Source organism: Trichosurus vulpecula, chromosome 1, assembly GCF_011100635.1.
Source record: "Trichosurus vulpecula isolate mTriVul1 chromosome 1, mTriVul1.pri, whole genome shotgun sequence".
Lineage (NCBI taxonomy): Eukaryota > Metazoa > Chordata > Mammalia > Diprotodontia > Phalangeridae > Trichosurus > Trichosurus vulpecula.
In genome coordinates, this window is record NC_050573.1 from 113545399 (window position 1) to 113557759 (window position 12361).

Sequence of the window (12361 nt, forward strand, 5' to 3'; positions counted from 1 at the left end):
TTATAGTGCAATAAAATTCTGTAACATTTCTATACCACAATTTATTCAATGATTTCTCAACTGTCTAAGATGTAATCTAAAGCACTTCTTTATATTCTAATTCTTTTCTTTATTTTCTCTCTTTTCATTTCCTCCTTCAGGATCAAGAATGTAATTTTGCTTGTGACTATTCCTACCCTGCTAATATTTTCACTAATACCCTCACCAACAATCCAAAAAATTTAAAAATAAATGCTCAAAAATTATAATGAATATAAATTTTATACATGTACATATATAAATGAATATAAATTTTTTTAAAAGAGACCTCACTTCTTTGAAGAAGTGACAGACCATGAGTGAGGAACATAAGATATAACATCTTTTGGCATACAGGTTAGTTTTACAGAACTATTTTTCTCTTCATATTTAAAAAAAAATTCATTATTTCAAGGGACAGCTCTATGGGAGAGGATGGAGAAAGGAAAGAATGAGGAATAAGTGGTGGAGGGGCAGTTAGGTGGCGCAGTGAGTACAGCACCTGCCCTGGAGTCAGGAGGACCTGAGTTCAAATGTGGCCTCATTCACTTTACACACTCAATAGCTGTGTAACCTTGGGCAAGTCACTTAACCCCAACTGCCTTGCCTTCCCTCCTCAAAAAAAAAAGGTGGTGGTTTAGTGGAATAGATCGAGAACACAATATACAGTAGGAAATCAATGTGGTAATATAATGTTCGAGAAACGCAAAGACCCAAGCTTTTGGTGTAAGAGCTCACTATTTGATAAAAACTGCTAGGAAAACTAGAAAGCAGTTGGGAGAAACTAGGCATAGACCAACAACTTACACCATATAGCAACATAAGCTCAAAATGGGTACGTGACTTAGACATAAAGATGACATCATAAGCAAATTAGGGGAGCATGAAAAATTTTACCTGCCAGATCTATGGATAAGGGAAGAGTTTAGGACTAAACCAGTGATAGAGAGGATCAGGAGGCAAAATGGATAACTTTGATTACACGAATTTATAAAGGTTCTGCATAAACATAATCAATGCAGCCAAGATTAGGAGGAAAGCCAGAAATGGGGGTGGGGGGGTGGGGAGTGGGGGGCAAGATTTTTACAGCAAGTTTCTCTGAGACAATTCATTTCTCAAATATATAGAGAGCTGAGCCAAATTTATAAAAACAAGAGCCATTCACCAATTTATAAATGGTGAAAGGATAAGAACAGGCAGTTTTCAGAGGAAGAAATAAAAGTTATCAATAGTAATGTGAAAAAAGGCTATAAATCACAAATAATTAAGAGACATGCAAATCAAAACAACTCTGAGGCACCACCTCAAACCTATCAGATTGGATGACAAGATAGAAAAGGAAAATGACAAAAGCTAGAGAAGATGTGAAAAAAATAGGTACACTAATGCACTACTAGTGAAGCTCTGAACTGGTCCAACCATTCTGAAGAACGATTTGGAACTATGCCCAAAGGGCTATAAAACTGTGCATACCCTTTGACCCAATAATATCACAACTAGGTCTGGATCCCAAAGAGATCAAAGAAAAGGGAAAAGGGCCTATCTCTATAAAAATATTTATAACAGCTCTTTGTGGTGCCAAAGAATTGGAAATTGAGCGGATGTCCATCAATTGAGGAATGGCTGAACAAGCTGTGGTATATAACTGTGATGGAGAACTACTGTGCTGTAAGAAATGACAAGGGGGATAGTTTTAGAAAAACATGGGAAGATATATGAACTGACACAAAGTAAGTAGAATCAGAATGCTGGACACAGCAACAACAACATTGTAACAATGATCAATTGTGAAAGACTTAGATACCCTAATCATGACAATGACCCAAAACAGCTTCAAAGAACTCATGATCAAAAGTGCTAGCCACCTTCAGAACAGAAAGGGAAGTGATGAATTCTGAGTACATACTTAAGCATTTTGTTCACTTTCTTTACTTTTCTTGCCTTTTTTCTTTTGGCAACATAGCTAATATGAAAATATATTTTGTATGACTTCACATGTATAATGGGTATTATATTACTTGCCTTTTCAATAGGTGGGGAAAGGGTTGCAGGAGGAAAAGAATTTAGAATACAAAATTTTTAAAAATTAATGCAATAAATTAAGAAAAAAATTTCTACTTCTACAACATTCATGTCCTTCTCTCCTTTCATACCACAAGCATCCTAATTCAGATTGTTATTCCTTCTCACCTTGATTACTGCAATAGCTTTCTAACTGATCTCCCTACAGTCTCTTCTCTCTAAAATCCAACGGCTACAAAGCTGCCAAAGTGAAATTCCCTAAGTTCGAGTCTGGCCATGTCACTCCCTCATCATTCAGAAAGCTTCAGTGGCTCCCAATATCCTTAGGATCAAATACAAATTTCTCCTTGGTTTTTTTTTTTAAGATCATATGCAAATTCCTCCAGCTTTTTTACTTGACTTAATTGTCCCCAAAACAGTCTCATTCCAGTTTCCAAAATTTTCCCCATACTGCTGTTATCACATGAAAGCCTATGCCCCTACCCCAACCATTGAGCATCCCAATTCTAGATGATCTCTTCAAGGATCAAGAGTCAAATTTCACCTCTTCCATTAATCGTTTCCCAGCAATTACAGCCCATAATTACTTTTCAATTCTCTGAACCTGTCTGCAATATTAGTTTTCTGGCATTTAGCATGTACTACTTGAGATTATCTTTTCATACCTTCATGAGGGTTTCTTGAAGACATGGAATATTCCAATAAATCAGCACTAAATAAGTGCCTACTATGCTAAATTTAACCACTGTGTTAAATTTAGATTTCTTTTATATCTCCCATAATGCTTCTTACATTGCTATAAACATGATAAGATAATAATAATAACAGTTACATTAGAGCCTACTATGTGCCAGGCCCTGTGCTAAGACCTTTAGAAATATTCTATTATTTGATCTCACAACAACTCTGGGACACAGGTGCTATTGTTATCCCCATTTTACAGAAGAGGAAATGAAGGCAGACAGAGGTTAAGTAACTTGCCCAGAGTCACATAACAAGTAAGTGTCTTAGCCTGGATTTGAACTCAGATCTTCCTAACTCCAGGCCCAATACCCTAACCACAGGTAGGTAGTGACCTAGCTGACCCCAGTTTATTATTGAGGAAGAGCTCAATAAGGACACATTAACCAGAAAGGCAGCATGGTAAAGTACATATAAGAAGCAAGCCTCAAAGCCAGGAAGATCTGGGTTCAGGACCAGCTCTTAACGCATACTGACCCTAGGCAAGTCACTAACCTGTCAGTGCTCTAGGTGACTGTGTAAAACTATTGTTTGCAGAGAAAGTGGCAGACGACATTGCTGGAAAGAATTTCCTTGCTTGGTAGTTCCCTCCATCAGTGAGATCACCAGCACAGCTCCTATTCCTATTCATATGATGATTAGTGCACTCCTGGAATAAGAGTAAGAGCTCAAAAAGTATTTTTTCACACTGAATTGAAATGAGATTAAAAATAAATTCAGTAAGATACCTGAAAATTTGAGGAAATGGTATATACAAACATGAAAACTTTTTTTGTGGTCTTTGAGCAAAATTTTATAACTAGCATTAAACATGATTGAGTCTTCCACTTCCAGTCCTTAAAGGGTTGTCACGAAGATTAAACATGTTCTGCCTGACCCTGGAGAACAGAACTTGAGCTCACAGGCAGGATGTAGAGGGATGCAGATTCAGCTTGATGTAAGAAAAACTTCCCCAAAATAAGAGCGGGCTGCTTTGGGACGCAGTTTGTTCCTTTTACTATGAGGACTCCAAGCACAGACTTGTTGGGAATGTTACAGAAGGATTTCCTATGAAGAAATAAGTTGGCCTCAATGGCCTCTGAGCTACCTTCCAGCTCTGAGATTTTGTGATTCCACACATGGTTCTTCAAATATTTGAGGAAAATTATGATATTCTCTTAAGGCTTTTCTTTTCTCAGCTAAACAGTCTAAATGCCTTCAGTTGATCCATCCTCATATTACAAGTTTTGAACACCTGTATTTTGAATACCTTGGTCATCTTCCTATGGACAACACTTAGCATGATCCTTCCTAAGAGTTTTGCAGAACTAGACATATGAATATTACACATTTGGTCTGACCAGGGCAGGGTGCAATAGAAATATCACTTCCAATAATATAGTCAAAATCCTTCTTTTAATGCAGGCAAGATCATATCAGTTTTATTGGGGGCCATTTAACACTGCTGCTAATTTTCAATGCCTGGCCTGGATATCTATTTGATATAATTTAAAGTAATTCATTTTTATTCTATTTTGGAAATGGAGATATGTAGGTAATCATCTCTATAAACTGTGACCTTCTATATCCAAAGTAGGTCCTCACTGTTCTTTTCTCTAGGCTATAGAAGGTCACAGAATCATAGAGAATTAGAGCTGGAAAGACTTTGTTTAAAATCTAGTCCAATTCTTTCATTTTACAAACAAGGATAAGGCTTAGAAACACGATGTGATTTACTTAGAGTAACACAGCTAATCTGTGGCAGAGCCAAGATTAAAGTCCGGTCTTTCTCACCTGAATCCTAACACTGAAGCATACTGACAGGACTAATGTGATATAGTAGAAAATGCACTGAATTTGGAATCCAAGGACTTCAATTACAATCTTACTTCTTGCACTCACTAGCTGAATGATCTCGGGCAAATCCCTTGTAATCCATGGGCCTCAGTTTTCTCATTTCTGTAAAATGAGAAGGCTACGATGGAAGATATCTCGGATCTCTAATGGCTCTATAAAAATAATCCTAAGAGTTCTGAGACAGTGTTCTTTCCATTATATACTATGCTAATTTTAAAGCTTTAATCTTTTCTTCATGGATCTTATTTCCCAAACTTTTAGACATTTAGCTTGCTTTCTGACAAGTCGTATATTTAGTAAATCAATTATTCATCTTTAAATAAATTTGTCAAATACAATTTATCAAAATAAATTATGGGGTAATTTAATAATATAATATGTACACAACTGTACATTATTTTGTAATAAATGTGTTGTCTCCCTTGATAGAATGTAAGATCTCTAAGAGTAGGTGTTGTTTAATTTACAACTTTTTATTCCAATGCCTACCACAGTGTCTTACATACACAGGAGACGCTTTACCTAATGAATACTTGTTGACTGATAGGTGTCAGCTTTTTTAAAAAGTGTAATGGAAAACATCAATAGATGGAATACTGATCACTTCAGAAAGAAAGTGCTGATTAAGAGGAAGGTACATCTTCATTGGAATATAGAAATGGAAGTTATTCCTGCTAATGGCCATCAACAATCAATTTAAATTAAAAGTAAAGGACCAGACTTCATAAAAGATGATTGATATCAATGTAGTCTATGCTAAAGAAAACTGCATTAAAATTGAAAGTTTTTAAAAATAATTTTAAATAATTTATATTTTTAAATATATTCTAGATAGGACTCCAAAAGAACATTATTATCATATTTGTTTGTCACTTAGGGATTCCCATTACCTGCAGAACTAGAAAATGCTTCTCTTTGTATACATAATTTTTAAAATCACCAGTTTTGTCTTTTTAAAAGGGAGATGGAAGAAGGAAAAGGAGAGAAAAGGAAGCAGAGAGAGAAGAAAAAAAGAGGAAGGAGGGGGAAAAGATGATGGGAGAACATAAAATCAAAGGAAAAGAAGAAGAGGAAGAGAAGATGTAGCCCTTGAGGTAAAACTCACCTACATATTCTACATAATTTATTATGAGTAAAACCTCCATTAAAAAGAAAAGCAAGCAGCAAAGGGAATGGGAAGAAATTTCAATTTTCAGATAATCTGACCTTCAGTTTATATTATATAACATCTGAAAATCACTAGGTACAACTAAATGCCCTGGCCCTTGAAGTAAGACACATTATCTTTATAAACAGGAAAAAGGCAAATTCTCCAGCACATTTAAGAACCACAACTAAATTATGGTAACATTGACCATCTGGGTGTAACAGATACAGAATACTGGAACAATGAACAGAAACTAAATTTAAGAATATACAGTAGAAAAATGCTTATCATATAACTCTAAAGTTAAAGCAAAGGTTTCTTTAAAATTGCAAAACATTTGGAATTGTGAAACTTAAGCTCTTTGTTAAACAGACAAGAGCTTCCCTAATCCTTTTTTAAGATCTCAACATCAGTTTAATGAAAATGCTTATATGTAAAAGGCTATTTCAAAATACAAATCACAAAGTACAAATAAAGACATGAAGTCAATCTTTGTCTAACATTATGCAACAGAACTCTTTTTCATAGCATGAAAATTAAATAGATGGTGGGAATGTAAGACTACAAAAAGGACTCACTTCACCTATAATTCCTAAAGAGATAAATGTGTGCCCCATTATTGAGGACAGAGTGAAGCTTCAATAAGGAGGATAGGAATAGAATTTATGAATTTATTGGTTTATGGAATTCCACAGAAAGAAATTCCCTCTACAAAGGCAAACCAGCACCCTCTCTGCCACTTAAAAGTCTTCTAACTAGTCTTCCTTTTTCAAGTGTCTCCACACTCCTGATTTCTTCTCATTTCCTCCATTCTCCTGACTACACAATCAGGCCTCAGCTGCCTAACTCTGCGTGGGCTCCTCCCCCTTTGTAAAACCTCCATGGTGGGGAGTGGGGTGGGGAGTGGAGGGGAAGGACTCCATATCAGTCATGCTTCATTCTCTGAACTTAACTCCAGGATACCTCCTCCTCCCCTCACTTCAGTTCCCCACTTCTGTGCTGTCTTCCCTATTATAATGTAAGTTCCTTGATGGCAGGGACTGCTTTTCTTTTTGCTGTACTTGTATCATCACTAAGCACAGTGCCCAACACATAGTTTTCTGGGTTTAATACAGCACCTGGCACAAAAGAAATGTTCAATAAATGCTTGTTGACTAACTGCCTGGCTCCAATTCATTCTCCACCCAGATGCCAAGGTGATTTTTTTTCTGCAGTAGCTTCCTATAACCCTCTGGAACAAATATAAATTGCTCTGTTTGGCATTTAATAACTTGGTCCCATCCTACTTTTCCAGCCTTCTTACACCCTCCATTCTTTCATGAACCTTAGGATCTAGCTATATTGGTCTACTTGAATTCCTTGAACATGCCACTTCCTCTCAATTCCAGGACTTTTCACTAGCAGTTATCCATGCTTGGAATACTCCTCATCTCCATCTCCTAGCTTCTCTGACTTTTTCAAGACTCAGCTCAAACCTCACCTTGTCCAGGATACCATTCTAGGTTCCCTCTCCCCATTCACCACAGACACACATACACAAGTTACCTTCCATTTACTCTGAATATAGCTCTCTCAATATAGCTGTTTTTATGTTTTCCTCATCCATTCGAACATGAGTTCTTTGAGGGTAGAGACTGCTTTTCACCTTTCTTTTTATCTCCAATTAGCACAGTGCCACGGAGGTGGGGACCTGCAGTCTCAAGGCCACATGTGGCCATCTAGGTCCTCAAGTGCAGCCCTTTAACTGAATCCAAACTTCACAGAACAAATCCCCTTAATAAAAAGATTTGTTCTGTGAAGTTTGGATTCAAAGGGTGACACTTGAGGACCTAGAGACATGTGGCCTCAAGGCCACAGGTTCCACACCCCTGGCCTAGAAGATAGTAAGTACTGCAAGTTATTAATAAATGTTCATTGACCACTCAGAAACTGTAAAAATGCAAATACAAAAGTTATTTTTATGACTGGGAAAAAAAGCAAGCTGAGAAATTTTCTTAACATTCTTAAGAAGTCATTGGCTTTTTAGATATCAACCAACTGATCTCAAATAAAGGAAAAAGAGATAAAAAAATACAGTAGAAAAACTAGTTCAAAAGGCAGCAGGAAATTGAGTAAACAGTCTCATGAAGTCAGACATCTACAAATTCTGTCAACAGAGAATTCTGATAAAACTGAATGTATTCCCTTGATTACAAATTTGAATAGTAAATATCTTTCAGTGTCCAGTTTTGTATAGGAAAGTTTATAAAATAACTTTTCAAAACACTTACATTGCTTCTTCACATCTCTCAGCTGTTTGCGAAACTGCACAAGTCTAACATCTTTTCTCAAGTTGTCTTCAGTGTTGCTACTTTTCAAAGCCACTAATTTCTCTTCAACTAACGCTTTTAGATCTGGTGTTAGATTTAGGTAATCTTTATCTTTTACCTGAAAAAAAAAAGAATAAGATACATTTTGATAGCTCACCAGCACTAAAATACCCTATTCTCAGAAAACACATTTATGGAAACTGAGTCCATCTGCCCAAACTTTAAAAAAAAAATGCTCCAGTCTGATTCACAGATTTAACCAGGAAAGATTTTTTTTTTCAATTCACTGTCTTCTTAGTTTCCATATCTACCTGGTCAGTCAGTCAGTAAATATCTGAGAGACTACTATAAGCCAGATACTGTGCCAAGCTCACTAAGGATATGAAGAAAGGTAAAAGACAGTTCTAAAAGACCATTCCTGCTCTTGAGGAGCTCATAATCTAATAGGAGAGACAACATGTAAATTGCTATGTACAAACAGCCTATACGTAGAGGATACTGGAAACAATCACCAGAAGGAAGGCATTAGAAATAAGAAAGATCAAGAAAGGCTTCCAGTAGAAGGTAGGACTTCTAGCTAGGAGCTGAAGGAAGCCAGAAAGTAGAGATGAAGAGAGAATTCTAAGCATGGAGGACAGACAGTAAAAATGCATTGAGTGGGGGCAGCTAGGTGGTACAGTGAGTAGAGCACCAGCCCTGGAGTCAGGAGTACCTGAGTTCAAATGCAGCCTCAGACACTTGACACACTTACTGGCTGTGTGACCTTGGGCAAGTCACTTAACCGCAGTTTCCCTGCCTTCCCCTCCCCACCCCACCCCCCAAAAATGCCTTGAGTTGGGAGATAGTGTCTTGTAGGAATTGCAAGGAGAAAGAACAGTTATGAAGGGACCAAATGGAAGATTTTATATCTGATCTTAGAGGTGATAGGAAGCTACTGGAATTTATTGGGGGGGGAGGGGGGGAGATAGTCTGACCATGCTTTAGGATAATGCTTTTGATAGCTGAGTAGGGGATATCCTGGAGTAGAGAGGGATTTGTTACAGCAGGCTACTGCAATAGTCTAGGCTTGAGGTGATAAGGACCTGCATTAGAGTGTTAAAAGAAGAGAAGGGAAGAGATACTGCAAAAGTGAAATTAATAGGGCTTGGCAACAGATTGGCTATGGTGGGAGATGAAGAGGGAATGAAAGATGGTAAAGAGAAGAGGATGATACCTAGGTTGCAAGACTGGGGGACTAGGAGGATAGAAGTACCCTTAATAGTAATATGGACATTTGGAAACGGAGGAAGGCTTGAGGGGAAAATATAATGAGTTGTTTTGAACAAGTTGAGTTTAAAATATCTACAGAACATTTGACTGGAGATATTTAAAAGGCAACCGGAGATGCAAGACTTAAAGTCAGGGAAAAGGCTAGTGCTGAATTAGTAGGTAAGAGAATGATCAGCATAAAGATGATCACTGAATCCATGGGAGCTGATGAGATCACCAAGTAAAATGGTATAGAGGGAGAAGAGAAAAAGGTCCAGGATAGAGCCCTGTGGGACGCCCATGATTTGTGGGCATAACCTACATAAAGATCCAACAAAGGAGACTAAAGAGTGGTCAGATAGCAGAAATAGGAAAGAGTGGCATCATCGAAACTTGGAGAAAAAAAGTATCATGGAGAAAAAGAGTGATCAACATATCAAAGCTTCCAGAGGTCAAGAAGAATGAGGACTGAAAAATGACCATCAGATCTGACAATCAACTTCGGAGAGAGGAGTTTGGGTTGAATGAGGAAGGTGGAAACCCAACTGCGGAGAGTTAAGAGCTGAGTGAGAAGAAAGAAAGCTGAGGTCCCTATTGCAGACGGACTTCTGAAAGAATTTAGCCACAAAAAGCAGGAGACGCAGGATGACAGCTAATGGGAATGGATGGGCATGAATATTTTTTGAGCCTAGGAGAAAACATGGGCAAATTTACAGGCAGTTGCAAAGTAGCCAGCAGATGAGGAGATATTAAAGATAAAAGAGTAGGGATGATAGAGGGGGCAATCTGCAGAGAAGACAAACTGGAATGGGATCTCTTGTGTACAGAGAAGGGTTTATTTTTGTAAAGTCATTATGTAAAGCAGTGAATGAAGGCATAGATAGTGGCAAAAGGCATCTGGGATATGGGAGTTGAGGAGGAGGGAAGCGGAAGCTCTTGGTGAATGGCCTCAATTTTTTCAGTAAAACAAGGCAAACTTCTCAACTGAGAAAGTAGCAAGAAGGAGAGCTATGGAAAGTTTAAGGAGGTGTAAAAAGGTATGGAAGGACTACCGTGATACATGGGATAGTGAATCAGTTAGGGAACTGTAAAAGGATTGTCTTGCCACTGTGAATGGCCTGGTTGAGATAACACACATTAGCAGTGGATCCAGTCGTCAGGGTTTTGTGACTTTCTCTAGCTTCATTCAGCAGCACATGAGTAGGAGCAAAGGCAGCAGATGGTAGAAATTATCCCAGGCTGAGGCTTGGCAGAGTAAGACTGGAAACAGAATAAGGAAACAAGAGAGTCAAGGGAAGAAAACAATGTAGAGTTGAGGAAAGAAGAAGAATATATATATAGCCAGTGCAGGGGAGAGGACCTGGGAAAACACTAAGAGTCAAGAGACTGATGGTCAATGTGAGGGTGAAGAATAGGGTTTTGGGGATGCAAGGCAGAGGGTGAGGTGGCAGGCATGACAACAAGGGAATTTCAGAGTTCACAAGCATTGAAGTGAGCATTCGTGGGGATGCTAAGATCAAGAGTATGACCCTCTCCAAGGGTCGCTAAGATTGAATGGAAGGGATTATCAAGGGAAATAAGATAAAGAAGTAGAAGGTAAGCATTTGAGGGAGTATCAATATGTATGTTGAAGACCCCTAATATGAGGGCAGGAGTTAGGAAGGACTGTGAGCCATGGACTGAACTCAAGGAAAGAAGGGGAATGTCCTAGAAGGTAGTAGATGACAGCTACCAGAATATTGATTAGATGGTAGATATGGATTGAATGAACCTTACAGGAGGAGAAGTTATTGAATGATGGAGGAAGAAAGAGCCTGGCAATAAGGAGCAAGAAGTGTTCCAAATCACCCCCTTGAGCAACAAGCTAGGAGGAAGGAGTTGGAAAGGGTGACCAGGGAGGCTATGACATAGGGAAGGAGCCAGGTCTCAGTGAGAGTCAAAAGATGAAAGGAGTAGGAAAAGAAAAGATTTAAGATGAAAGCAACTTTATTACCTACTGAGAGTATATTCCAGAGACCATATTGGAAAGGGTGGGTAGGTTTAGAGTGCATCATCTTGAGGGGATAATGGAATGGCAACTGGGTAGTGAGGGTAACAACAGGTTTGTGAAATGACAGCCAGGGGTTCAAGAAAAATGAGATGGAGAAGATATGACTAGATGGGAGTTTGTTAACCATTGCTAAGATCACCACACAATAGAATGGTATCTCTCTGATCCCCTGCTATTAGAAAAAGTCTCACTGTTGGTTTTCTTAGGGTATATTAAATCTTTATTCCTTTTGATGCTCTTTTAAAAAATTTTTGCTGGGGTATTTTTTAGGGAAGCTGAGCTTGGCTAGAATCTTTCATGTTAACCATTCTTGCCAGAAGGCTCTAACCTAAATTCTTAATACTGTAATTTTAAATGTTTCCTCCATAGAGAACAATTACTTACCAAATATAGAAATTTTTCTTCTACTTTATTAAATGCATGTCCATTTTCTTTTACATACTGAACAATACCAATATCAATTGCTCCATGAATCAATAATCAATAAACATTTGTTAAGTAGCTACTATGTTCCAGCCCTGTACTAAATGCTGGGCCATCTTCTAGGGCTTAGTTTATAAACCTTTTAACCCTAAAAAGGCTTTTTGCTAAGTCTATAGCTCTATTTGATGGAAGACGCTACAAACAGACTCATCTGTATGGTTAAAGGCTGATTAATCTTAATACAATAAGAAGACTTCCAATTTCTACATGACATACTAATGATTACCTTCTGCCTTTCTCCTATAATTTCTACCTTTCATACAATTAAAGTGTAATATAGTGTCTTTCCTAAAAAATAATCAAAGCAGATGACTAATATATATTCTTTCAACTCAAGTAGGAAATCAGATTGAGAAATCCTAAATAAATTGTCCAAGGTCACCAACAAGGATATTGTAATCTACATCATCTTAGTGATTCATTGTGTGACTTCTGGCAAGTCAGCCTTTCTAGGTTTCAGTTTCTTTATGTCTAAAATGAGGAAGTTTTAACAAGATGATTTTAAGG

At 37.7% G+C, this 12361-nt stretch overlaps 1 protein-coding gene across 2 annotated transcripts in view; it reads right to left on the reverse strand.

Annotated features, from left to right (window-relative positions):
- The window catches only part of NSMCE2 (NSE2 (MMS21) homolog, SMC5-SMC6 complex SUMO ligase), a 292458-nt gene that overhangs the window by 162700 nt on the left and 117397 nt on the right, over window positions 1-12361 (reverse strand). For both annotated transcript variants that reach the window (XM_036734156.1, XM_036734165.1), the window contains one exon: window positions 8035-8191. In XM_036734156.1, the coding sequence (XP_036590051.1) occupies window positions 8035-8191 (157 nt within the window). The remainder of the gene's footprint in view (window positions 1-8034; window positions 8192-12361) is intronic.